Source organism: Oryzias latipes, chromosome 5, assembly GCF_002234675.1.
Source record: "Oryzias latipes chromosome 5, ASM223467v1".
NCBI lineage: Eukaryota > Metazoa > Chordata > Actinopteri > Beloniformes > Adrianichthyidae > Oryzias > Oryzias latipes.
Genome location: NC_019863.2, coordinates 11360716 through 11386908, shown reverse-complemented (window position 1 = coordinate 11386908; position 26193 = coordinate 11360716). Strand labels below are relative to the sequence as shown.

At 38.2% G+C, this 26193-nt stretch overlaps 2 protein-coding genes across 4 annotated transcripts in view; one reads left to right on the top strand and one right to left on the bottom strand.

The window, feature by feature from the left end:
* LOC101166373 (guanine nucleotide-binding protein G(s) subunit alpha) overlaps window positions 1-12509 on the bottom strand; it is a 30164-nt gene extending 17655 nt beyond the window's left edge. For both annotated transcript variants that reach the window (XM_011474905.3, XM_004068697.4), the window contains exons 1-5: window positions 11925-12509; window positions 10331-10403; window positions 6274-6328; window positions 5989-6108; window positions 262-359 (exon numbers count right to left, since the gene is read on the bottom strand). In XM_011474905.3, coding sequence (XP_011473207.1) covers window positions 262-359; window positions 5989-6108; window positions 6274-6328; window positions 10331-10403; window positions 11925-12063 — 485 coding nt within the window. In that variant the 5' untranslated portion in view covers window positions 12064-12509. The remainder of the gene's footprint in view (window positions 1-261; window positions 360-5988; window positions 6109-6273; window positions 6329-10330; window positions 10404-11924) is intronic.
* An 8454-nt stretch (window positions 12510-20963) lies between these two features.
* LOC101166121 (tubulin beta-6 chain) lies at window positions 20964-25965 on the top strand. Of its 2 annotated transcripts, none has more exons than XM_023954904.1 (4): window positions 20964-21095; window positions 21851-21947; window positions 22110-22220; window positions 22877-25965. In XM_023954904.1, the coding sequence occupies exons 1-4, from the start codon at window positions 21039-21041 to the stop codon at window positions 24019-24021; spliced, it is 1410 nt and encodes a 469-aa protein (XP_023810672.1). In that variant the 5' UTR covers window positions 20964-21038; the 3' UTR covers window positions 24022-25965. The 2 variants fall into 2 exon arrangements, with proteins under 2 accessions (XP_023810672.1, XP_004068744.3); XM_004068696.4 differs by having other exon boundaries at window positions 21851-21959.
* The last annotated feature ends 228 nt before the right edge of the window (window positions 25966-26193 follow it).

Below are 26193 nucleotides of genomic sequence, written 5' to 3'. Positions count from 1 at the left end.
ACATACTGATAGACAAAATTCAAAGTTTAAAAAAAATTCATTGCTCTGTGATTTTAAAGTTTAAAAAAAAGCGTTGCACACATGTTTACATCACTGCAACCCGTTTGCATTTCTAGCCTTTTTGTTGTCAGTCGCAATTAAGAAAGTTACTGCTTATGGTGTTTTCAAGAAACTTGATGAAACGGATCACATTTGTTGATGTTAAAACCCTGGTACAGAACACATGAAGATTCATAAAAAAAACATCAAATTCAGACTTACTACTGCGCACAGTCAATGAGTTGATATTCATTGGACCTTTCCCAGCATGCCCGCACGCCCTCGTCCTGCCAGAGGATTTTTGTGTGATCATAAAATTCCTGGAAAGACAAGAGATGTGTCTGGATTTTACAAAAAACAATGAAATAACAAGAAATGACTCTCAGGTTCTCAGCTCGGCCCTCTAATGGGAAACTCCAACCTGAAGGAAAGGCAGGAGCTCTGAACGACATGTTGCTTTATTCCCCAAGAAGACGACATGAACTCCAGAGGAAGAAGACGTGAATCATATATTTATATTCTTTGTTCAAACCCATTGATTGGACAGAAAGGTTCAGGCCTGAGAATCTCTGGCTTTCAGCGATACTCCCGAGCTCAGTTTAGAGTTTGGGGCCGGTTCAGAGAGGAGCAGCAGAGGAGGCGGAGCTGGCAGGAAACACAACAGTTCATTGAGTTCATGAAGAAACGGAGAGCTTTGTGCCGAAGAAAGGCTCAACCTTCCTATCTTTTGAATCTTCTGTTGGTCAGTCAAGCAAAAAGCAAGAAACAAACCGTCACAGAAGTCATCTTTATACCCTCAGAACGACTTTCTGCAGCTAAGACGCTTGACTTTGCAATGACTTACTGTATTTAGAACAAAGTATGATTGACTGGATAAACTCACTTAATTGGAAACGTCATGTGATTTTTTTCTTTCGGTTGTTGTTTTTTTTATTCATGAATGTAAAACTGGAGTAAAACAAGTCTCATCCACATCAATATGAATTCCGATCAAGCAGTGAAAAAGATTAAAAACCGACTGAGATCATACAACAAAAACTTAAATTTCAATAAAAGTCATGAAATGTTTGGTATAAAAAATATTTCTCATGTAAAAGGCAATAAAAGTAGTAAGATATGCTTTTGGGGCTTTTCATACAAATATATAATGAAAAATATTGGTTTGGTTGTGTGTTTTAATGATTAAAGAGAGACGCACTTCCCAACATCACAGCCAAGTCATCGAAAACAAAAAACAGCAACAATCTACATATTTTAGTTTCATTTATATTGCATTTTTTATTTTTATTAAGGGTATTCTGTGCTCACTGACCATTAAAGGAAAAATCAACATAATCACAAGACTTTTACTAATTCATAACAGCAGGAAATATGCTAAAATCACATAGCAATTGCATACTTTTATAATAGCCTTGTTTTAGAATTTATTTTTGATGGCTCTTGAATTACATAAAACATGTAGTGGTCAATCCATGTACCAAAAAATGGTACAAATGTTTTGCATCACCTAAAAAGCTAATATTGTATTTTAAAAATAGTGTACTTGAACAGATGTATAAAACTACGTTGGGGTATCGGTCAGACCTATATTTACATTTTTACCTGAATAGTAAATATTAGAAATCTTTACTGTTTTAGACAACAAAAGAACTAAGCCTCTAGTTTTTACGTCAAAAATGTCTGCTAGGTTAGCTTCAATTTTTTCTTTTCTTTTATCATATTTTAATAATATATTTTTAAACTGGCCAAAAAAAAATCAATCTTTGTAAAGTTCTGTAAAGTTACAAGATTTCAACAGAATGTTTTTTTAAATAGAGTTTTGGATCCAAAAGTTTATGTTGTTGTTTCTCTTTCGGCTTTTGCCATCAGGGGTCGCCACAGCGAACGAGTCGCATGGTAAACTTGGCAATGTTTTACGCCGGATGCCCTTCCTGACGCAACCCTCTCAAAGCAACCGGGCTTGGGACCGGCACAGAGGTAGAGAAGGGAACAGGGAGCAGCCCGGAGTCGAACCCTGGTTTCACGGACGGTAGGCGCCGCAAACCAGCACGAGCTAAACCGCCTCCCGCGGAACCAAAAGGTCATGTAAGAAGTGTAAAAAAGTAATAAAATGACCTGAAAAGTTTTCACCTAAAAAGTGGTTCTTATAGTTAAAAGTATTAAAAAAAATATTGCATGTGATACCCTAATTAATATTAATCAATAATAAAACTAAAAGACAATAATATAGGATGTTTGTTTTGGGTAATGGAAAATAAAATCCAGAGAATTCTGCTGCACAGAAAATCAAATCATAGATTTGATTTAACTTGACACCAGATTTCCTGGTCTGTGTTTCCTGCTGGTTGTGCAAAATAAATTCAAGTAATGGTACACTCTGAGTGAAAATGGGATAATAACATAATTCCTAAGACTCTTGAGAGAAAACAAGGCTTCAGCTGAATCATCCTGTGATTCCTAATTCCATCTACAAAAAAAAAAAAATCAGAAAATTCAACAGATATTCAGCGCAGGTTGTTTTGTTTTTCTCTCTTCCTCCTCTGCTGCCAGCAGTGCCAACCAGTCCTACTGGTTTCCAGTCAGCCCAGAGGCAAGGTGAAGCGGAAAGGAAGGTGCAGAAGAACTTGTGGGAACTTTTTTCTTTTGCTAAATTATTATTTCTTGTGTCCTCGAGTCTTGCACAATCTTTAGCAAGAGCGTTGGAATCCACCTCAGAGCATTTGCCATGACGTAGCAGAGGCATCGCCGCCACGAGACGTTTTTGTTTTGCTTACACACAAACGTCATCTCTGGAAGCTCAGCTGGAAATGTCAAAACCTAGATGTTAGAAACAATCGGGTCAACGTGATGGAAAAAGGAAACTCCCACATAACGACAGCCCAGTTAATCATTGGCTTAACGTCTTTACTCAAAAAGAATCTGCAGTTCGATTTAAGTAGGTATTTCATGATTTTAAAGTTATTTTAGTTTAGGATTTGCTGATATGCATCTAAAAACCTTTTGGACTTCCTGTGAGCTTTAAAGGTATTTTGTCAGAAATGAATTTAATTAAATTACAATTAAGAGCATTCTGACCATTTATATACATTTTAGATAGATATATTCCTTTTTATTAATGACTTAACATCACTAAGTGCATTGCATACATATATACACACACACACACCACACACATGCACATATATAGGTACATCTTTAAGACATTGTCATATCAAAAGTAGCTCACATGCTAAAAAAGTGTGAGCACCCCTGATCTAAAGCAACAACTTTAAAAAAGCAGCCTTGTTGGATGTTGTCAGAGTTTAGGTCGCATTTCTTCAGCCTCCAACACTATTGAGTTTAGACCAGGGCACGTCTTTTAACTCATACATAAGTCAAGTTTGCTCAGCCTTCTGGTCGGATCCTCCTGTCTGATGTGAAGAAGTGAATCCTGGTGTTGATTTACTACCTTAAGATTGAACGACCAGAACTTTTCCTAAAAATTTTCTGAAGCCAGAGTTCTGATGAGAATTTAAGCAAGACTGATTTTTAACTGGTCGAGTATTTACAACAGTAGGGAGCAAAGCAGCATGTTTCACACTTACATGAGTGGTCCCCAAACCCAAGACCGGTACCGGTCCGTGGGATAGGTGGTACTGACCTACATTTTTTTTGTTTTATTTATAATCTGATTCTGAAAGATTTATTTTGGAAAACTACTGAATTTTCCCCCGCATCCTATTCAATCTGGACTCGTGTCAAGTCGCTCGGTTACATGTTAAAATTACAAACGCTACTTTCTTAGAGAGCTTGCACCGACCCCTAAATAGGAACCCCCAAGCTAACAAAGTTACCTAAAAAATGTGGAAATTTTTTTTTTTGCAGTCAGAGAAAAGAACAGAAGAAGAGTCTTTGACTTCAAAATAAAAGAAAGCTATATTTAACAAATAAAAACCTTTACTCCAAATATGAGTTTTGAATAAAAACAATGCAAAATATTGAGCAGCTGGCTGTCTAATGATACAAGGACGCTACTAATAAACAGTGGATTTACATTTATTATAAAAAAAAAAAAAATCACTTTTAGGGACCCTTTCTGGGTTTTTTTGTATTTATCCGTCGCACCTTTAAAGTTAGTGTCTGATTTTTTAGCTTCCATTCTGACAGTTATGGGTAAAAAATCAGTTACATTTTTTTGGGTTCTTCACCTTCTTTTTAAATATATTCATGTTAAAGTTTCTTCCTTTTCCAGCAGATGTTCCAGTGTTTTGGGGTTTGTCTTGTCTGATTGCGACTACGACACAAACAAAGAAGATTCATCTCTGAACCAGTGTTTATTTTTTTATTTTTTTTTTTTTTTTATGAACAATAAGCTCTGTCGGCTCCTGCACAGATGATTCCTCCAAAACATGAAAGACGGCCTTAATAAAGTGTGTAGCCTCACATGCATGCAAGAGTCTTGAAGGTGGAAGCCTGAAACATACATTTGAGCATGTTTGCATAGAGTTTGAATTAAAAGTGATCTCTTATACCCACTGTTCAGGTGGGAATGTAGCTTAACTCTTTCTTTCAAACCTGAACAGCGGGTATAAAAAGCAGAATGGGAATGGATTATCTGTATGAAATACTGAATGAAATTATTCACCTATCATTTTGCTTTCATAAGTACTGTAAATACTGATTTTTGAGTAATGGGATTTCAGTAGGAAAACTCATTACTATGTGGTGTAGAGGTGGGGGCCGAGGCAGCGGCCCCACAGGTCGCCAGAAGGTGCCTGCAGCTCAGGGGGATGCCTCCATGTTTCTGTGAGACTGATCCCTCAGGACATATTTAGGTTTATTACAGATAATCAGTGCTAATAGGCTGTGTAGTCCTCTCAGGTACGACTCATTCAATTGTCAGGATCCCAAGCGGAAGACCACCTGCTAATTACCAAAGCTCTGAGCTCCAAGAGGCACTCCGTAACCGACAGCAGCCTCCACACATTTTTATCCGACAATGACTGCTAAAAAACTGAAAATAATCAAAAAGCTTTCATTTTTTTCTTAGCGTTAAAGTAAAAAAATGTTATACAATAAAGAAAAGTAAATTTGATGCAAGTCATTGGTGCAAGAATTCGGATTTGCCAGTAAATATTTCGTAAAAAAAGTAGCGCTGGATCAAAACTGTAGATTAAATATCATCTTAACCTGACAGGTTAATTTTCAAGTATGTAAACTTTTTAATGGGTTTATTCTTTTTCTTGGTCAAAATAAGAATTAATGTGCTGAATTTCAAGTTTAAGTAATCCAGTACATCCCAAACATCGAGTTTAAAAAAAAAAGTTTAAATCTTCATGCCCCAAAGCACATCTGCATAGTTTTTAAAAACAATATCAAAAATGAAAAGAAATAAAAAGTGCAGCTACTTCATATACACAACACATCAGGTGTTCAGAAATGTTAAAGTACTGCTGCAGTCACACAGTAATCTCTCAATGAAATAAAAATAAAAATATCACAAAGTGATGTTTTTTTTCTTGCTCGCAGTAATCCTGATCAGCTGTTTATCTGATGGAGAACCTTTGTGCAAAACTTGCAATATTTAAGAGTCTATGTTAAGATATAAAGAGATTTTAGATTTTTCAAAAATATATTAACCTTATAAAAGTCAATATTAGAGAAAACAAAGGATATTTGCCCTGTTTTTCATTTAACAAACTTTTTTTAATTAATAAAAATATGTTTAATTGAAAGAATTAATTGAAAATGTCAAAATTATTTCCAAATAAAAAAAAGAAATAATGGTTGTGTTTTTTGTTTTTTACTGGTACCAGCAGGTTTTTTTTTATATAAAACACATTTTTTTATTGACAAATGAGTCCTATATGCCCTAATAACACCCCCCCTGCTCTCACATGATTTCCTTCAGCTGATAGAAGCTTTCCTATAAAAATGTCCACACGTGTCGGAGGATATGGAGAGACTTACTTTAGGAAAGTCAAAATCCTTTTGGCTTGCTTGGTTGAGGACGTAGTCGATCCGGAAGCGGTTTGCAGGACAGGCTAGCTGGCATGGAGGCGTGAGTGTAGTCATGGCGGCTACAATCGTCTGGATGGAGAGAGCAAAGAAAAAAACAACAACACTACATTTAATAGTTATATAACTTCATGACAAAACAATATATAACCCTGAATCCCAACCACCATCATGACCAAACACAGTGTACAAAAAACAAACACTGGATCAATTAAACTACAGAGACGAATTTCTTACCTCTATCGCTTCTTTTATGTTATTTTTAATATCATGAATTTTCTGTTTTTTCTCCCTGAGGGAAGCAAAAAGAGAGAAAAAAAGAACAGTTCAGTTATTTCTATGTAAGACAGCAATAAATTAGCATCATCGACGACAGAAGTTAACATGTTTTTACAGGAATAAATTCCTTTCCTTAGATGGTGCTGAAAATTAAATGGTGACAAAAGCTTTTTTTTTTTTTTGTTGGCTTAAAATTCAACCTGTGCATTACAGCTCCATGAAACAGTTCACATAAAAGGTTGAAATTATTTAAAAAAATAATAGAAGTAAGGAATTGTTGTTGGTTTTCTTATTTTTAACTGGTGCCAGCAGGTTTTAAGGGGAATCTTTGTAAAATAAAAGTACCTTTTCTGAGCATATAAGTACCTGATGTGGGTTTTGTGGTTGATAAACAAACATCCTTTTTTCTCACGTAATGAGAGCAAAACTTCAGAATTTTGTGTGCCTTCTGGCTTCAAATGAAAACAGGAGAGTTTGGTTTAATTTCAAAATGACACAGGAACTTCAAGTTTTACTAAACGCAATGACACCCTGCTTCTTTTGACCTCACGTTGTGATCAACATTTCTGCATCCGTACAAAACCCTCCAGCTTTTCTGCAATTGCATCAAAAATTCAGACAAAAAGAACAAAGTTTAGTTATTGGAAATTGGGTTTTATCCTGCCATTTGCAAATATATTTCTATTTTTACAAGGTCAAATAATTGGTCTGCTGTTAGGCTGCTGAAACTCCTGTCAATCAATTGTGTTTTAGCTAAATATCAACAACAAAAATGGTGTAAGGGTTAAAATCACAGATTAACCCATTTGTGTGTGCGACTTTGCAGCAGCTGATTTCTGGAAAACGATTCCCACTCCCGGCATCTTGGACGGTTGCAGTGGGGGTTTTGGAGGGTTGTGGTTGCTCTGTTAGCGGGGTCGGTTGTGTCATATGACATTTTGCTTTTATGGGGCTTTTTTAAATAATAAACACCATAACTTAACACATTCATCAAAATGAACCGAAAAAAAGGGGCATTTATGGCTTTAAAGATTAGCAGAGTAATTGCTATGTTCATGAAATACCAAGCAGCAGTGGATGCAGTTTATATTTCTTAGCCCCAATGTTAAGATTTGGTTTGTTTTGCTATTTTTAGAGGGAAAGTTTGTGTGTAAAATTCCTAAATTAAAACGGAGCTTGGAAAGGTTATGGGTAATCACTGCTGATGAAAAAAAAAACAAATGGCTGCACTCAAATGTCTCATGAAATAAATCCACAACAGAACGTATGTGTAAGATTGCATCTATTTCCAAATGAGCAATCCAAAGAATTCTAAACGGCTGTGCAGCTACAACAAATGACACTAATCAGAGTAACTGAGAAAGTCAAATCTTTTAACGTACTTCCTTGTCATTGCTGCAACATAACCTGAGTCTAGTGGGAAGATTGCAACAACGAAAAAATTAATAGAATGACGAATCCATCATGCCGAGTGCCTGACATACAAACCTGCGGGGGAAGTTTCATGATCTGGGGTTGCTTCAGTCCTGAATTTACAACTACTGTGTCTCCAACTAAAGTAGGTCATATGACTACCTAAACCTATAATCAGTCAATCAAGGCTCTTGCGGGGGGGGGCGATGCCCCTTCCCAGTGCGTAGAGCCGACCAAAAAAACAAGGGTCTTCCAAGCTTTCCGGTCTTGTGCCAAACCTATAAAGTATCTTTTTATCTATTGATGCCTTTGAATTTGGTTGACAGATGGGGGGGGGGGTCAACAGATTTTGTTTTTTCTCAAAAAGGCCGTGGAATAATCCAAGATGAAAAAAGACCTGGACTCAGAAAAGAGTTTTGAGTGTTGGATTGACTTTTAGAGTTGGTATTTTTGTCTCTGAGGCCAATAAATGAATTATAGGCGTAAGCGTCCTTCTTAGTTCCTTCACTACCAAATTACAATTCCTAAATCAATTGATTATACACAAGTAATTTTAACATTACAGAGGTTGGGAAATAGGAATCAGTAGGAGAAAAAACACATTTCTTTGATTTAAAGTCCCACTCTGATCATCTATTCATCTATTTTCAAAGCGTTCCAAGTGGTCTTTTATTATGATGAATCAGTTTTCATCAAAAAACATGTCGTCTTGTAGGAGATAGTTTCTGCAGAGCGGCAGTAGTTCTTAGGAAAGTCACCTCCAAGTTGTGGACAGGACTGTTGTTGTGGAGCAAGCCTTCCTTCACTTCCCATCACCCCTCTGTTAAGACTCTCTCCCGCTAGTTTACACCCCCTCACAACCCCCAACCAAACTTTATGGTTGCAACAAGAATGGCAAGCAATATCGGAGCTATCCAGCCATAATGTTTTGAGCCAGATATCAACTCAGGGGAGAAAAATAAAGATGTACACGGATCTAGTCGTATACTAGTGGATGCATCAGAATGGAAATACTCAAAAATGCTATTTTAATCTTAATTTTATTTATTAATGCCCTCCATCACCAGAAAAATGCCACCAGAATATGCTGAAAACAAACTTTAAGTCAGAACTGATGATTATTTATAGTTCATGAGATCATGAAGCCCTTCACTCCTATCAGTGGTCATTATAGCTCAAAATAGATATTTATTTTGTAAATTAGTGTAGACACTCAACAGATTAAATGAAGTCACAGTTCCATTGTGATCCAGTTTTAAATGAAGGTTGCCAAAAGTAGAAAAACGGTCAGGGGTCAGTGTTTTTGTCCAGTGAAGAGAGACTCCCTGCTGGTGTCTCCTAATCTCTTACATCTGGAACTCCACAAACAAAAATAACAAACAGTGGCCTCTTTTCCAGCAGAGTCATCCTGCTCTGCTCAAGCATCTCTGCTTCGTTACCACCTCACTCAGCAGCAGCAGCACCTTCCTTTTGACTGGCACTGCCCCGCATCCCGATCGGAAGCCTGCAGGATCCCAAAGGGGAAAACGAACCCTGGAACTAAATTCAACTGGGAGTCACAGCTGACTGACTGCAGGTTTGTCATCGCACCGGGGCGTCTGGACGCCACCCAAAAATAAACACATGACGCCGTGCCGACCCCAAAAACCCATTCTAGGAAACGGATGATCCAGAATAGAAAAATGTGACTTTGGTTTCCATTGCATCATCTTGGGATCCAGTTTTAGGAGAATTTATAAGAAAGGGTGGCTGTTTTGACCCCCCCAGGGGGGGGGTATTTTTTTTAAATGCAAATCTGACAAAGATAAAACCTTTGAACATTTTGAAAAGGAACGTTTTTTTACCGTTCCACAGTTAGACATTTTCCTAAAATAAACTGTGTTTAATAGCCGTAAAGGACAATTTTAATGCATTGGCTGAAAGTCACACATTTTAGAGACACTAAAAAAACTATTTGGGAGTTTTTAAAGTATTGTGTTCCCCAAAAGAGGGCAGTTAGTTGTTTTCGTTTCATCTGTTACATTTTTTGTTACTTATTCAGCAAACAGTGGTCAAAACGAAAGAAATTTTTACATTTAAGTAAAAATCACATCCTTTTGAAACCAGAGAAGCAGAAACAGCTGACAGGACGCTGATTTATGAAATAAAGATTTTTATGCAATAAAGTTTTTAATCATTGCTTCATGTGGCCAAATTCCACAAAGTGAAAAAAGTGGAAAAGGTGAAATAGTTAAAAAAAAACTTTTTATTTTTGAACAAAACATCTAAACCTAAATTATTAGAATAAACTAAGATAAAGTGAATGAAAACATATAATTTTCACATTAAAAGCAATAAAAGAAAAATATTTTTTGTCCACAAACGACTCATTTCTCCAGAAATGTGTAAACTATTTAAAATTCTGACCAGTCTTGATAGATTCATTGATATTGGAAGCACAGTTTTGTCTCAAAATGCTGTTTTTAAAAAGCCAGAAGTTGGTGGTTTCTATCCTCAGGGAGGACCTGAGGACCCGTTTCCATCCCTGGTGGACGGACGGTGCTGTGAGGACAAGTTTCAGATGTGTGCAGACCCAAACCAAAGAGACAGGAGCCACACTTACTCTGCGTTGAATCCGTTCACGTGCAATATTCGCATCTGTTTGACTATCGTACTTTTCCCAGACTCGCCGGCCCCTAAAACCAAAAAAAAGGGGAGAAAGGAGCGGCCATTAAAACATCTCGAGTCCAAACCTGCATCAAAAGATAACCACGAAATCCAGGATGGATCACTAAATGTCCAAGACCTTTAGGATTGTTTCCCTTAAATTGCAGGAAATAATGTATAAACGGATAAAAAAAAGAACCAAATCCTGAAAATTAAATCAATATTTACTCAGAAATTCAATATTTGTTCAAAATTTCAAAAAATCACAATTTTTTGCCTTTAAAATAAATCTAATTTTCCGGCACAAAAAAAAGCTTTTAGTTATATTTTCCAATGAAAATAACTCTTTTTGTTTAGTTTTAAATGATAAAAACTGCATTAAATAACAAAAAAAAAAAAACATTTTAATGGACGGATCAGGGATCCTTAGTCCTAAATTGGGTCAGAGTTTCAGGTTAAACTCCAATGTTTTTTCCTATGTCCACTAACAAACAAGTTAACTTTTGAACTAAATAGCAGCAACTGTTTTTTTTACACACATTTCACAAAGTCTTAAATGTGTGTGGCAGCCTTCCGAAAATCCGCTCCAAACCAGCTAGAATGAGTTAAAAAGAAATTTACAAATTCATAATTGCGTCCAAATAAAAGCTCATTTATACTATATTAGGATTTCAGCATTAGGCATACCAGTCTAAAAACTGTTAAGAAAGTGTAATCTACTATGAAAGATTTAAAACAAAAAAAGAAGTCCAAATGTTTCTGTCTTGAAAAGTAGTTTTCATTTCATCCGAGCAGGCTATGAATAGCATCCCACCATCCCCAAACACTAACTGGCCAGACAACGCGCCTGCTATTTAGAGGCAGAGAGCAAGTGCTGAAATCTCGGATCCCTTTCGGGTTAGAGTGACCCCGACGAGCATTCAGGAGAAGCCAGTAATCCCTAATGGTAATCCTAATTTGAGATTTAGAGGGTTAGGAGTTTAATGGCTTGGTGAAGCAGCGCTGGGGTGGGTTGTTGTATATGAAAGGGCGACTGTCTGACACCTGGGTCAAGGCGAAGGCATGCAGGATCCAGTCTGCGACCACCACCACCACCTTAAATGAGTGGCCTCTCAGCCTCTGCCTCCCTGCCTGTTCGCTTCATTATAAGAAGTGTCAACTTACAAACTTGATTTCATCATTATTGTAAGAAATTGAATACAGCATAAAAATCCTTTCTTTTTAAAAACAAATGAGTTTAAACTATGTATTTAAATCAGTGGTCCACATAAAAAACTCTAGACTGTAAAAAGAAATCTAATTCTCGCAACTCAACTGAAGTTGTTAGTTGAACTTAATTTCATTAGAAGTTTACCTAACATAAAATGACTAATGGAAAGCGTTGCGTTACATTTTTTTTTTGTTCAGCTGATGTATTCTTTTTTAGAGTGCACATGTTCTGCAATTAAGCTTTCCCCCCTCTAAAAGACCTGAGTCAAGACACTGAGGTGGGGGCGTAGTGACCTCCATCGCTTGCATCACTTGTCACCAGAAGACCTACAAACACCTACCTAACAGTAGTAGCCGGTGAGTTGCCCGGTAGATCTGTTTGTCTTTTTGGAGCTGCTTCTCAATCTTCTTGTTGGCCTCCCTCTGTGCCTTCTCCTCGTTGCGTTGGTCTTCAGTCTTACTGTTGCCCAGACAGCCCATCTTCCCAAAAACCCAGTGTAGGTTAGAGGGGGAAGCAGGGAGGGAGGAAAAAGGGGAGGTGGGGGGTGGTGGTGGAGGTGTTGATGATGAGAAGGAAAATGTTGTTGTTTTTTTTAAATCAATCAATAAAGCTTAAATTCCTGCACTGGCCCGGCAGAAGAACACCTGGCTCAAAATGGGTGACATTTATGCTGCCAGATGTGAGCGATGCCAGGTAATAGACGGTGGCCTCCACCAGGCTTTTGCCAGTCTCTTCCTGGAGGTGGGTGGAGGTATTTGCTGGTGATTGATTTGTTTTAAGTCAGCACTGGATCAGGACACCAGAGCCGGGATGCCGCCCTCTAGAAAAGGTTCGACTCCGATGGTTTTCACTGTAAATCCGCAATGAAGTCATCAACTTCATGAGACTGGATGGAAAAGGTCCGGCTCCTCGTTGCACATGAACGTCAACGGTCCGATTCCCTTCCAAAAAAAAAAAAAAAAAAAAAAAAAAAAGAAGAAGAAAGGAAAAAGAAAAACGTCCTTCGCATTCAATATACTACCCCCCCCGCCCCCCCGGTGATTTTATTCTTCAGAAAAGACTCCTCTGGGGCCCATCTTTCAATCCATTTCCACGCACAGCCACACTTGTATTTTCCCTAGCCTTTTATTTGTCCTTTTTTATTATTATTATCAAAGGCGTCGGATTTATTTTTGATCCAGCCCCAGCACATGGAAGAAAAATGAAATATTTCCTCCTAAAATGACGGCATGTGAAAGAATCATCAGGCTACACCGGGGTTTCTGTCTCGATCTTCATAATCCTTCTTCACATATTTTTTTGTTTCCCTTCTTTTGATCGTTAGGTGACAACAGTCTTCGCAGAATTTTGCTGTTTTGTCAAAAGATGCTGCTGGTGCTTGCTTTTTCGGGAGGGGGGTTGGTGGTGGTGGTGGGGGTAACCAAATCCCAAAAAGAAAAGAAAAAGAGGCCCCCTTGCTGCTTTTCCGTCCTTTTTCCTCTCCGTATCGTTAATTTGCGTTTCTCCTCACATCAGAAACCTTCTTTCTCCAGGCGGGCAGCGGCAGCTCTAGTCGCTGCAGCTGGATGTCCTTGACAATAACGTGATATCCAGGTGATCTTGCTGCAAATCCTCCGTTATTCCCCCGTTTGGCGCAGGTACAGTCCGCTGTCAAGTTCCTCGGCTTTTTGTATTCCCTTTGAATCTGGATGGCAGATTAGGGTTACATGTGCATGATACATGAACATACCGCGGTGCTTTTCAATCACTCATATGATAATGATCCAGCGGCGAGACAGTCATTCTCGGGGCCGATGGGCCACGGCACCTCCGACGAGCTATTCGGGGCAGTGAGATTCGTCCCTTTGCGGTGTTTCTCTGAATTATTTTCACCCCTTATTTTTTCCTCTAAGACTTCTACGTTGAGATAGATAGGGCTGGAGAGGTGGGGTGGGGCAAACGGCTCTCACGGAACCCTGGGAACCAAGTACTTTGGTCAAGTTTTCCTGAGGAACCAACTTTGATTCCGGTTGCAACTTTCAAAATAAAGCGAAACGGAATAAACACGCGCCTCATTTTGGGACTCAGTTTTACGGTTTCTTTTTTTCTCTCTCTCGCTCTCTCTTTTTTTACTTAAATACAGTTTGACACTGTGGAAATATTTACTGATAAAATAATATGAAAAAACAAATAAACATTTTAAATTAACAAAAATTCAAGAAAAGATGCACAGATAGATATAGAATGACCCAGACCCCACAATGGGTAAATTGCTTTATTATTGCCATAGCAAAAAAAAAAAAAAAAAAACGATAATAAATATGAAATGTTATAGTCATTATTATCTATAGACATGAATAATATACCAAGGATCTGCAACCTTTAGAACTAAAAGGGCCATTTGGTCCAGTTTCTTACTGACCAAAACCCAACGAGAGCAACAAAATCCCAATTTACTGGGAAAAAACGCTTTTTTTTGTTGCCATGAAGCCTTTATTTATAAAGTTTTACTTTGAAATATGTACAATAATTGAATTATGATAGTGTATATATATTTCTATATGTATCGCATTTTTAATACTTTTTTATTTATGATAAAGCACATTCAAGTTCCTGTCAAAATAAAATAGATTCTGTGTCAAATATTTAACTAACCTTTTCTTTTTTAAAGCCTTAGCATTTTTCTTTTTACAGCCACAATAGAGGGATAAAACGTATTTCTGGAGCCTAGAGGTTGCAAACACCTTTATAGTCATTAAATACAAGAAGAGAAGGTTGAATATTAATAATCTGAATGGAAAAGAATAGAAGTGTTTTTGTTCTCACAACTGGGAAATTACAGGATTATACAGAAATCATTTATTCAAAATATCCATGTTATTTGATCCACCCAATTAAACTTTGATTAAGCAAAAGCATTTATAGAAAATCAAAATTAAGAAAAGTAAGATTAAAGTTTTAGAATGTTTGTTTTTAATCCTTTTCATAAATTGCATTTGAAGTTTCCATGGCATACTACATAGATCAATGGTAACCAGAAGTACTTTTATATAATGCTGATTTTTTTTTCCTCCAACATTTTCAGTTTAATATTTGTGACTGTGAAATTCAGTGCCACAACTTTCAACAATACCTTGTATTCTTGTTATAAACCTTAAAAACATATTTTAAAAGTAGACATTTGTCAGACCTGGGCCGCACAGTTGCGCAGTGGTTTGAACACTTGCCTTACAGGGAGAAGCACTGGTTCAAATCCCAGCCACGTCCTTTCTGTGTGGTTTGGATGTTCTCCTTGTGCATGCATGGGTTTTCTCTGGGTACTTTGGCTTCCTTCCACAATCCAAAAGCATGCTTCATAGGTGAATTGATTCCTCTAAATTGTCCTTAGGTGTGAATGTGTGGCACTTTGACAGGCTGGTAACCTGCTCAGGCTGTTCCCCACCTTCACCCAACAGCAGCCAGGACAGACTCTGGTGACCCTGAAAAAGCCTTCAGTGGGTTAAGAAAATGGAAGGATGGACAATCTATCCACAATCTGCATATTTCCCTATGGGCCTTTTTTTCCTTTTTTTGTCAACATCAAATTGACAGATATCCCTAGTCAAAGTATCCATATTCAACTATGACGAACAACAATCACCACAACACATACATCTATATTAGCAGCAGATTTAAAATTAATTGACCAAATCAAATCCATTCATTTTCCTTTAAAGCAACTCTTATATTTTTAATAGTTAAAAAATGTTAGGTTTCCTGTTCATCCTTAGAGCTAATAATTTTGTCAATAAATATGAATTAAGTTTAATTTAAAGAACTAGTAGTAGGAAAACATTGTCATTGTCTTTGATCGCTGCATTTGTGATACTTTATGCAAATGTTCTGTCATCTTCAGGCTTTGAAGATGCCTGTCAAATCACTCGGGGATTTTTTACAGCTAATGCACAAAATAAGGCAACACATTACCAGAGCACATTTTAATGAAGTCAGAAGCAACGAATGGGATTTTGCAAAGAAGGGGTCAAGACTTTTAATCTGAAGTGACGATTGCTGTCTTCTCTCTTCCGCTTTGCAGCCACTTGAACATGCCGATGAAGCCGGCTGTGATCACATGACTGCCCGGAGCTTCATGAAACTGAGCAACTGAAGGGAAGAGGCGCCCCCTTTTTAGCAAAATGATAATCAGCAGTCTCACCTTAAAAGTTTCTTTCAGAGACTCCTAAAGCCTGCAGAAATTCTAGCACAGCTCATTTGACCAGTTTCAAATTTTTTGAGATGTGTGTGCAACAGTTTCCCAAAGAAAGTGAAGAAGGAGCATGCACTTCCATAAAGCAAGTTAAGGAATTTGGAAACAGAAGGAAGTTCTGTCTTAACAACTGATCTTCTGGTTTTATTTTAATGTGTAGAACTATTAATAAGCAGAGGTCAGAGATTTCTTCACAAAATATTTAATCCCATTAAATCCCATTACTAAATTATACGTTTGCATTCATACAAACACTACTTCAGACTGTACTGTGCAAAAATAAAACATAATTATAATCTTTTCCAAATGCAGTGTGACTTCTCTGGGCCCAGACGCATCTGGATCGACCGCATCAAATGGGTTTTGTGGTCCAAAACCTTTTTTAAATGAAGAAATGTAGGTCATATGTTCCAGATCAAAGACATAAAAAAACAAAAAAAAACATATAAAATACAGACATGCATGGGCTATGAAGTAAATTACAAACTATAGCCTGTACACAAAGAAGAAAATAGGTAACCCATACATTTGCCTGTCTGCAGTACTGACCCATTCCCAGCTAAAAGTGTGTCAGGAACTTTGAGAGGTGAAACAGCAGCAGCATAAATAAATGAATAAGCAATTAAAACTATTAACTATTAAACTATTACTGGCTTAAAATCCTCAAACTTTTTCAACATATTATTTTATTCTTTCTTTCTTTCTTTCTAACTTGTCCTGTCCAACAGATGAGAGCTGAAGGCATTTATGTGTCGGACATATTTTACTTTTACAACAGGGGTTAATGAATCTTTGGACACACTAGGTGTATATTTGAATAAACCCATTTTGTAAATCAGACTAAACTTTATTCATATTAATTATATTTTTTGGACCGGACGAAAAAGAAAAGGAGGGAAGAAGAGAGAGGGATGTTGGGGGGGGGGGGGGTGTAGAGGGGTGATTATATAAGGGGGGGGGGGGAGTCATGTGAAACATCATCAAGCAACAAGTTGCTGGAAGTTTAAAATCATTACTGTCAGGTTTAGATGTAGACTCAAATGTTACCAACATACCCATGGGCTCCAAATATGTTCACATACAAACATGTCCACATGTACACAGTACAACTATTGTGAAACATTTCATTCAATCACGCAAACTATTTGTGCAAAGGTAAGAAAGCACCTGTACTCGAGTGAGGGTTTCTGTTCTACTAAGGTGGATGAGTCATCCCCACACCAAGACCCCCGCCGCAGCGGCAGCCAGGACCCCCCAACACCCATACGGCATAGCAGATAGTCGAAAAACGCCCACCGGGCAATCACATCCGCCACCCAGGCCAGAGCCAGTAGGACCACCACAGGGGCCCCCAATGCCAGAGAGCAGGGAGGCATAGGGGGACAAGCTCCAGCCAAACCAGAAGAGTAGCCCCCCTGCCGCGCCCGGAGGGCCCAACGCAGGCCCCTGCCCCAGGAGAGCACCCACTGCCCCAGGAGAGCACCCACTGCCCCAAACGAGCACCCCACCACCACCCAGGAGTTCTGAGCATCCCCCAACCCCAAGGACGAGCCAGGGCCCCCAGGGGAGACCCGCCCCACGCACCCATCCAGCCCAGTGTTGGTACAGGAGAGAGCGAGATAGGGGCAAGCCACACCTGCCCAGGAGGAGGACACCCAGGGGAAGTGGGGGTCCACAAGGAGTGTTGTAAGCATGGCCCGACCCGGCTCACCCACAGTTGGAAATTTGGAGAAGGCCGCCGCTCAAGGGCAAGGACCAGAACCCACCCCTCAGGGACACGGACACCTCCAGGCTCAGATGTGATGTGATCCCCGGCTCCTGGTCTTGCCGGAGAACTTAGGGATCCCTCTCCCTGTGTGGAGAGAGGGCCGCCGGGCCAAGGAAGCTAGCACCCAAGGGACACAGCCGCCGTTGCAGACGGTTCCCCCGAACAGGGATGGGGTATGGGACAGAAGATCAGAGGTTTCTCCTTCAGTTATCTTCACTCAAAAAAGTGGATTCTACAACGATGTTGCCATGTTTATGTTCAATAATAAAATGACAAAAATTATAAAGGTGCACCAAAGTCATAATGATGGAAAATGCCATGTTTTGATTTGACTTTCTGGCATTTTTAATTCAAGTAAATCAGCTGCAGCAGGAGGGTCCATTTATACAGATGGTGTATTTTATTTTGAAAGGAACTTATATGCATTTATGTATTTATTTACTTGCAATGTACTTATACTGTATGTTCTGCTGTGAAAAGTAAAATAAGTTAACATTATTATACAAAGAACATTATAATGATTCAATTATTGTAAATATTTAATTAGTACATTTTTTAAATAAATGGCTTAATGGTCACAATAACATAAATAAAATATATCTTTTAAGCAGTGACTTTGCCACTCTTGCTGTATTTTGGTCAGTAAGAAACTGAACCAAATGTCTCTTTTAGCGTTAAAGGTTGACGAGCCCTGATCTAAAGTCTAAACCTAAATTCAGAAAGGTTGTTGTTAAATATAAAAAAATACCAGTTTGTCAATTGAGGGAAAGATTCTCAATAACAGTTGATCCTTCCTGTATTTAAAAGATATTTTGCATTCAGTGTGCAAGCATGTTATACCAAACTCCAGAAATGCATCAAAAGAGAAGTGAAAGAGGTTCAGAGCAAAACACAAAAACCTAACAACATAGTGACAACTACATGCTGAATCCCTTATGAACCCAATGTCAGCCAAAACAAAGTTACACGAGTCACTAATTAGAAGTAACACTTTTTGCTGTCTTGAATTTATCGACAGGAAAATTATATTTATTTCCAATATTTTGCATAAGAAAATTCTGCTTCTTGATCTTCTGGCTATCAGAAAAAATATTCCACAGTCAAACCATTTGACATAAGGAATGCTCCTTTGTCTTCATCACTCTCCTTTTTCAGAGTCAGATGAAGCAATGTCTTCTATTCAGAAGGACGCCTTAGTCACTAAGACTTATCGTTCACTCTGCAAAGACACTGTGTGCAACCTGAAAACATTACAGTTGAGTGGTCATTTCCTCATCCAGGTTTGTATTTTCTATTTTCAGTTGTGTGTGATTTACTTTCTTAAAGAGTGTGATTACATAGAATCACACAAAAGGTTGTGTGGCCAACAGACAGGGCTTTTTAAGCACTGAAAAGTAAGCAAGTAATTGCTGGGAAATGTCTGCTTTGCAGTTGTGTTTCAGAATGCCTCAAGCTAATACAGTTTTCATTTTTTTACATTTCTCAAAACCGGACAAAGAACATGTTTGACTTCACAAATATGTGAATGACTTATTTCTCATCTTTGCTGGATACAACCGTTTTTCTTGTCAAGTTTTGAATATTGTCAGACAATCGTGTCCCTCGTCAGGCTCAAACATGCTTATAAACAAACTCGGTCATCAAATTTAGATCCAAACCCAACAACCATCCAAATATTTGGAATTTTTCTAATTGTTATGAGAATATTTATTTAAGCTAAAAGAAAAAAACACATTTTAAAAATCAGAGTTTTAAATTGTGTTTCTTTTTCTTTTTTTTAAGAAAAATGATATCATATTTTCATAATTTGCGAATTAAGACCTTTCCTACAAAGACAATACTTCTTGATAATTTTGTTGGAGTTCAGAAACCATGAGAAATGACGTCTTCCGAAAATTAATAAAACAAGAACAATAAAAAAAAAACATCATGAAAATTTGATTTAAAATTTAATCCTCGTTTTGTCAAAAATGTAATCAATGTCAGGATGGAAATAACACTTATTTGGAATCACCCGTCCCTGCCTAAATGTATTTCCAGTTATATTTAAAAAAAAAAAAAACTTTTTAGTGTTTTTTCCTGTCAAGGTGATATTAATTAAATGAGGTCCTGGATTAGGCTGCATTCAATGTGAAGGGGTTAAGGAATGTGTGACAATTGACAAACCCACATTTTTGTTTTATTTTATTAATCAAAACAGTCATTTTAAAACAAAAAATAGGTAGTAATTGGTCATTCTTAAAAAAGATGGCAAACCTTTTGACAACTGAAATGATCTGGATTTAATACAAAAGTGAAGAAAGTTCAGCATCTCAAATAACTATTTTTACTTTATTTTCTTCAACCTTTTTGTAAAAGTTGAAATGACAATAAGTAAAAAAAAATCGTGACATGATTCTCATTGTGAATTCCAGATAATTCATTAAAATAAATGTATATAAGATGCAATAAAAACACATTAATGTTCATATTAAATATGTTATACCTGCAACGGTACTCTAGATGGGAGCAGTCTCATTATTTGTGCATTGTATGCCAGGGACTTTATAGTGTGACCAATCATGACGTATTGAACATTTGTGTGGGACTCTTCCTCCACCTCACACTCATAAGGTGAGGGAGCATTGTCTTTGCACAGTCGAAAGGCAATGCTTTCGACTGTGCAAAGTGGTTTTGCTATTCACACAGAGGCTGGACCTGCTGTTATCTGCCACTGGCACGTTCCACTTGTCTGCACTGACCTTCCTTCCTGTTTCTGTTCATTTTTTCCACTCAATTTTTTTTCCAGAACCTGTTTGGTGAATTTTAGGCAGTGCATTACAGACACAAACAAGCCTACCAAACAAAAGATAAATGAAGGTTTGTGTTTGACCCTTTTTTCCTGTAAACAAGAATGCAAAAGTGTGGGTTATTCTTTTTTAAACTCATCTTTTACCCTCAAAATAAATAACTAAATAAATAATAATTCTTGGATGTACTTAGATAATATGTTCTCTCCAAATCATCTTATGTGCTGTTCTTCATAAATGCTTCCTGGAATGCATGACAGTACACTTTTGGTACACTACACCAAAAGGTATTTTGATCTTTTCTGTCCTGAGGACGTTGCCCCTGTGTCTTCTGAATCATCTCACCAAGTATATTGGGTTGTTGGATGGTCCACCTCAGCAGCCTCTGAATCCACAATACAGACGTTGCTCTTGTGCAAACATCTTTTGAAAAATGTCCAATTAAGACAAATGCAACAATCATTGCATCTTTTTTGCAATTTCCGGACGGTTGGTTTCCTCTGTTTTAGCAATAAGAACTCAACTTTTAATTGAGTCCCGTGTGTTCCATACACTGGGGTAACTCCCATGTATCTTCAGTGACATCACTTCTAGACCCCTATAAAATGCGGAGGAAGGCACAGGAGGCTATCTCGGACCTCCAGCTGTTGTGCGGACCGCGGTCTGATCACCATGCGTGAAATAGTACATGTGCAAATTGGACAATGTGGCAACCAGATCGGCTCAAAGGTAATAAAAAATTACATATAGAGAGTTTTTCATTAGACTTTTAAAATGCCTAATTCTGACTATTGCTTTTAATTCTATTCATTTTGTATAACCAGCATTAAAATAGTTGTGTTGTACTCTAATGGTTGCATGTTAACGATAGATTTGTCCCAAAAATAGTTTAGATATATCTGTGAGTTTACTGCCCTTTTTTTGGCTTTTTTTTAAATTATGGTGCACCTTTAGATTTTTCTGGTTTGCTGTGTCACTAACTGTGAGCAACACAGGGTGTTCCCTGTCAAGCACTTAGGGAAAAGATAAGAACCAAAATGAAACTGTCATGGGCCGATCATCTTTATCATGGCTAACACAAAACAAGAAGGGGAAGCAATAGACCTTCAGCAAAAAATGGAACTTTCCAAATATTTAAAACAGTAACAAGCTTAAATTGTCATCTTCAGCTTTATGTTTTTTCATCCAATATGCAATTCTTCATCTCAACAGTGTCAGATAATGATAGTCACTTGCCTCTAAGTTCAAGTTGAGACATGATTGCACTGGAATCTTTTAAATTATGGATTAGATGATAAAGGGATAAGAACATTTGTGAAGTCACAAAACAATCTGTGCTTTAAAAGAAAGCAAGGAATGTTTAGATCTTAGGAGGTCTTGAATGGGATAGCAACAGAGAACTCTCATGCATTTCTTCTTGTTTTTTTTCAACACATTTGAACATCCTTCTGAACATTTTCCTTCTATTATTTCCATTTTTCTAGTTTTGGGAGGTGATCAGTGAAGAACATGGGATCAATGCAACAGGCATTTATGAAGGAGACAGCACCCTGCAGCTGGAAAGGATCAATGTTTACTTCAGTGAGGCTTATGGTATTAGAGAAGTTCATGTACTTTTCAGATATGTTAACTTGTTCTATCAATTTTTTGTTATTTTCAAGTATTTTATTCCATCTTTATTACAATTTTAGACAGTAAATGTGCAGAAAGTTGAATTCGTACTAAAAATCTTCTCAATTCTAGGTGGTAAATATGTGCCCAGGGCTCTTTTGGTGGATTTGGAGCCCGGCACCATGGACAGCATTCGAGGAAGCCGGATCGGAGCCCTTTTCAGACCTGACAACTTCATCCATGGTGAGAAACAAAACAGGACAAGTCAAACATACGCACAAATACTACAAAAATGTACATAATGTGCACTTTCTTTATTGATGAACAAATATTTATAATCAAATTTATAAAGAAACTGCAAAGTGGAATAAATTTGAAAGAGAGTTGAAAGATTGGTCAAGATCTTTGATTTTTATTATTTTCAAACAAAATTTCCCACTCTCCTTTGTCCATCAACTATATTTTTTTTTTGGAGGGGACATCAGGGGCTTTGGACAAACAGAAGCAATAAAAAACCCAAACTTTAACAAGAATTAAAACAGATTTGCCAAAAGCAACACAGGAATATCTAACTTTAGCATACGCATTAACCCTAATGGCCATCACAGAAAAAAAGTCCAGTCAACATTTTTTAAATCCACCCAAAACTACTATTTTTCATTTGTTCTTATGTAGTGTTAAGTTGTGTAAAAATCTTCCAAGACCGAAATCTTTTTAGAATTGTGTTGAAATAAAAAAAAATCTAAAGATGCATTAACCAAAACTAAAGAAATTAAAACGCAATCAAAACAAGAAATAACAGAATTATACATATACTGTTGACTATATTTCTTTTTCAGGTGTTTAGAGTTCTCGTACAGTTTGTGGCTGACATAACCTTCTTTACCTTTGTTTTACAGGGAACTCGGGTGCTGGAAACAATTGGGCCAAGGGCCATTACACAGAGGGAGCAGAGCTGGTGGAGCAGGTTGTTGACAGGGTGAGGCATGAGAGTGAAGGCTGCGATTGCCTGCAGGGCTTCCAGCTCGTTCACTCCCTAGGGGGTGGGACCGGCTCCGGCATGGGGACCCTAATTATCAACAAGATCAAAGAGGAGTTCCCCGACCGCATTATGAACACTTTTAGCATCATGCCATCCCCTAAAGTCTCAGACACCGTAGTGGAGCCCTACAATGCAACGCTTTCAGTACACCAACTTCTAGAGAACGCAGACGCGACTTTCTGCATCGACAATGAGGCCCTTTATGACATCTGTTTCCGCACATTAAAACTAACCACACCAACTTACGGGGACCTCAACCACTTAGTCTGCATGACCATGAGTGGGGTCACAACCTCTCTGAGGTTCCCCGGACAGCTCAACGCTGACCTGAGGAAGCTGGCTGTCAACATGGTGCCCTTCCCTCGTCTCCACTTCTTCATGCCAGGCTTTGCCCCTCTGACAGCCCGTGGCAGCCAACAGTACAGAGCCCTCACTGTACCTGAGCTCACGCAGCAGATGTTTGACGCCCGCAACATGATGACGGCCTGCGATCCAAGGCGAGGCCGCTACCTTACAGTAGCCGGTATCTTCCGCGGTAAGATGTCAACCAAGGAGGTAGACGAACAAATGCTTGCAATCCAGCAGAAAAACAGCACCTATTTTGTTGACTGGATACCCCATAATGTCAAAGTTGCAGTCTGTGACATCCCGCCAAAAGGCCTTAGAATGGCGTCTACGTTCATTGGCAACAACACTGCCATTCAGGAGATCTTCCGCCGGGTGGGTGAGCAGTTCTCCCTGATGTTCAGGCGCAAGGCCTTTCTCCATTGGTATACGGGGGAGGGTATGGATGAAATGGAGTTCACAGAGGCGGAAAGCAACCTCAACGACCTGGTGTCAGAGTACCAGCAGTACCAAGAGGCCACTGCTGATCTTGACTGGGAGCCAGAAGATGAAGAAGAAGAAGAAGCACCCTCAGCTGCAGACACAAGACAGGTTCAGTCTCGAACAGAGGTTAAACTGGAAACAGTGGTAGAAACAACCCAAGAAACTGTAGATTAGGATAAAACACAGGATGTGCACCCATATATATGTCAATTAGCCACGGTTGGTAATCTATTTGTTAGGCTGCGTTCGCACCGAATACGATTGTATCTCTGGGGCGTCCATTTCAGTGTTACGTCGATGTGCAGACATGATCAGAGGTCCTGAGGCACAATTTAAGTGTTGGCCAGCAGTACTATTTGGGTGGCCTGGCATGTCAAGAGTTCAAGAGTTCAAGTATCTGAACTTTGTTAAAAAAGATACGTTATGTAAACCGATCATGGACTCCACTTTGGCCCGTGACGTGTTGATGACGTGATCAGCAGGTGAATCTGATCGTCCTCCTCCTGAACTTTATGATATTTTTCCTGAAAAGGTCCTCCCATTTCATTCTTTTTTACATTTTTTCCCCCTTGGACTAATGCGGAACAGCAAGCCGTCAAACTGCGTTTGGTGTGAACGCAGCATTATACTCTTCTGGAATTTGAGTAAAATTTGTGCTACACGGCTTTCAGCAAATGTTTTAGCTTTGTCCTCACAAAGTGTGACGTTATATCAAAGTACCGCCATCCATTTTCTGAACCTCCTAATCGCTTTCGGGATCAGAGTGTTGCTGGAGCCTATCCCAGTCACTGTTGGACAAAGACTGGGTACAACCTGGATGGTTCACCAGTTCAGGCACAGGGCCACATAATCACAATCACATTCACACCTAGGGACTATTTAGAAACAACAACTCACCAACAATACATATTTTTGGACTGTGTGAAGAAAGGCTTGGTGCCTGGAGAAAACACGCATATGGAGAACATGCAAACTCCTCACAGAAAGGTCAGAGCTGGTTCCAAAGCACCTACAGATGCTTCACATTAATGCAAAGTTTTTTTCCATCCAGTATGCCTTCAGTTTGCATCATCATGTGCATTATTTACATCTAAACTTCCTGGCAGCAGTATCTTTATCCAACTGTGTTCGATGGGCTGTGATACTTGAAACATTTGTGCGTGCAAAGGACATGAATGAGATCCAAGTCGTCAGCGGTATCGGTGTCCACATGTAACAAGTGAGACCTTCTTTAGGTCATTGTATCGGCTTGATGTGTATACAAACATTTTGCAAAGAAGTGGATCTCATCTAAACAACATGATGGAAAAAATGTTCTTAGAAAATTGACAAATCTCTATAGTCAGTTCCTGCTAATGCTATGAAAGCCTAAATATAATCAGTAGCATCTCAAAATGGAAAAAGATCTGATTCTGCTTTTACTAAAATACGCCACTATCCTTTAGTCAGCCTTTTCCTTTTTAACTCTTCAATGTCCAGATATATTTGTGTGCTTATTACCACAATGTCAAGAGCAGGTGTATTTTATTAGAATATTTAAATAACTTTGGCAACATGTCTATTGCACTAAAACAACAGCAACCTTTTTGTACATTTGTTGTTGTTTTTTCCCCCCCACATCTTCGTAGTCACATTTATTCTGTTCCTAACTGCAGTTTTATTAGCATTCAAAAGCTATCAAAACAATTTCAAACACATGCTGCAACCATATTTCTTTTTCAGGTTTATAGGAAATAAACAACCTAAATAAATGTCCCAAACTTTGACATTTACACCTTTTTTTTGTCTTGTAGTGTTTTATGTAATATAGCACAACAAGCTGGATTGTATGATACAAATGTAAAATATTCATGTGCCTTTTTTTTGCCTGGTTCTATACTCTTTGAAAAGTCTGTTTTATTTCTGTCAGAAAATACTAAAAGCAACACATAATGAGATTTTTTTAATTTTTTTTAAATTGTATTTTAAGTTAAGTTCCAGATGCTCAAAGTTGCTTTTTCAGTTTCCTGTTCTCTATATTCCAATGCTTTACAAAAAAATTGCGATGTGTACATTTTTTAGTACTTTGTACAACTTTAACAGCTGAGGTAGTATTAAATAAAAGTTTACAAAACATCACGAGTTGCATCAAGTTTCATCAGTGAAGTTGAAAGACTCTAAGAGCAGGTTTTTGACATGCTAACTGTGAAACTGCTGAAGGCTGTCACACAGTTTCCTCCCTTTCGTGTAAGTCTGGAGCTTTAAGATTACACACGACATGACCAAAGTACGCTGCCTTTGAGATAAGCACACATGATGTGGAGATGCCCCAACACACTGTGATAAAGTTGAGCAAACTCTCTGGGT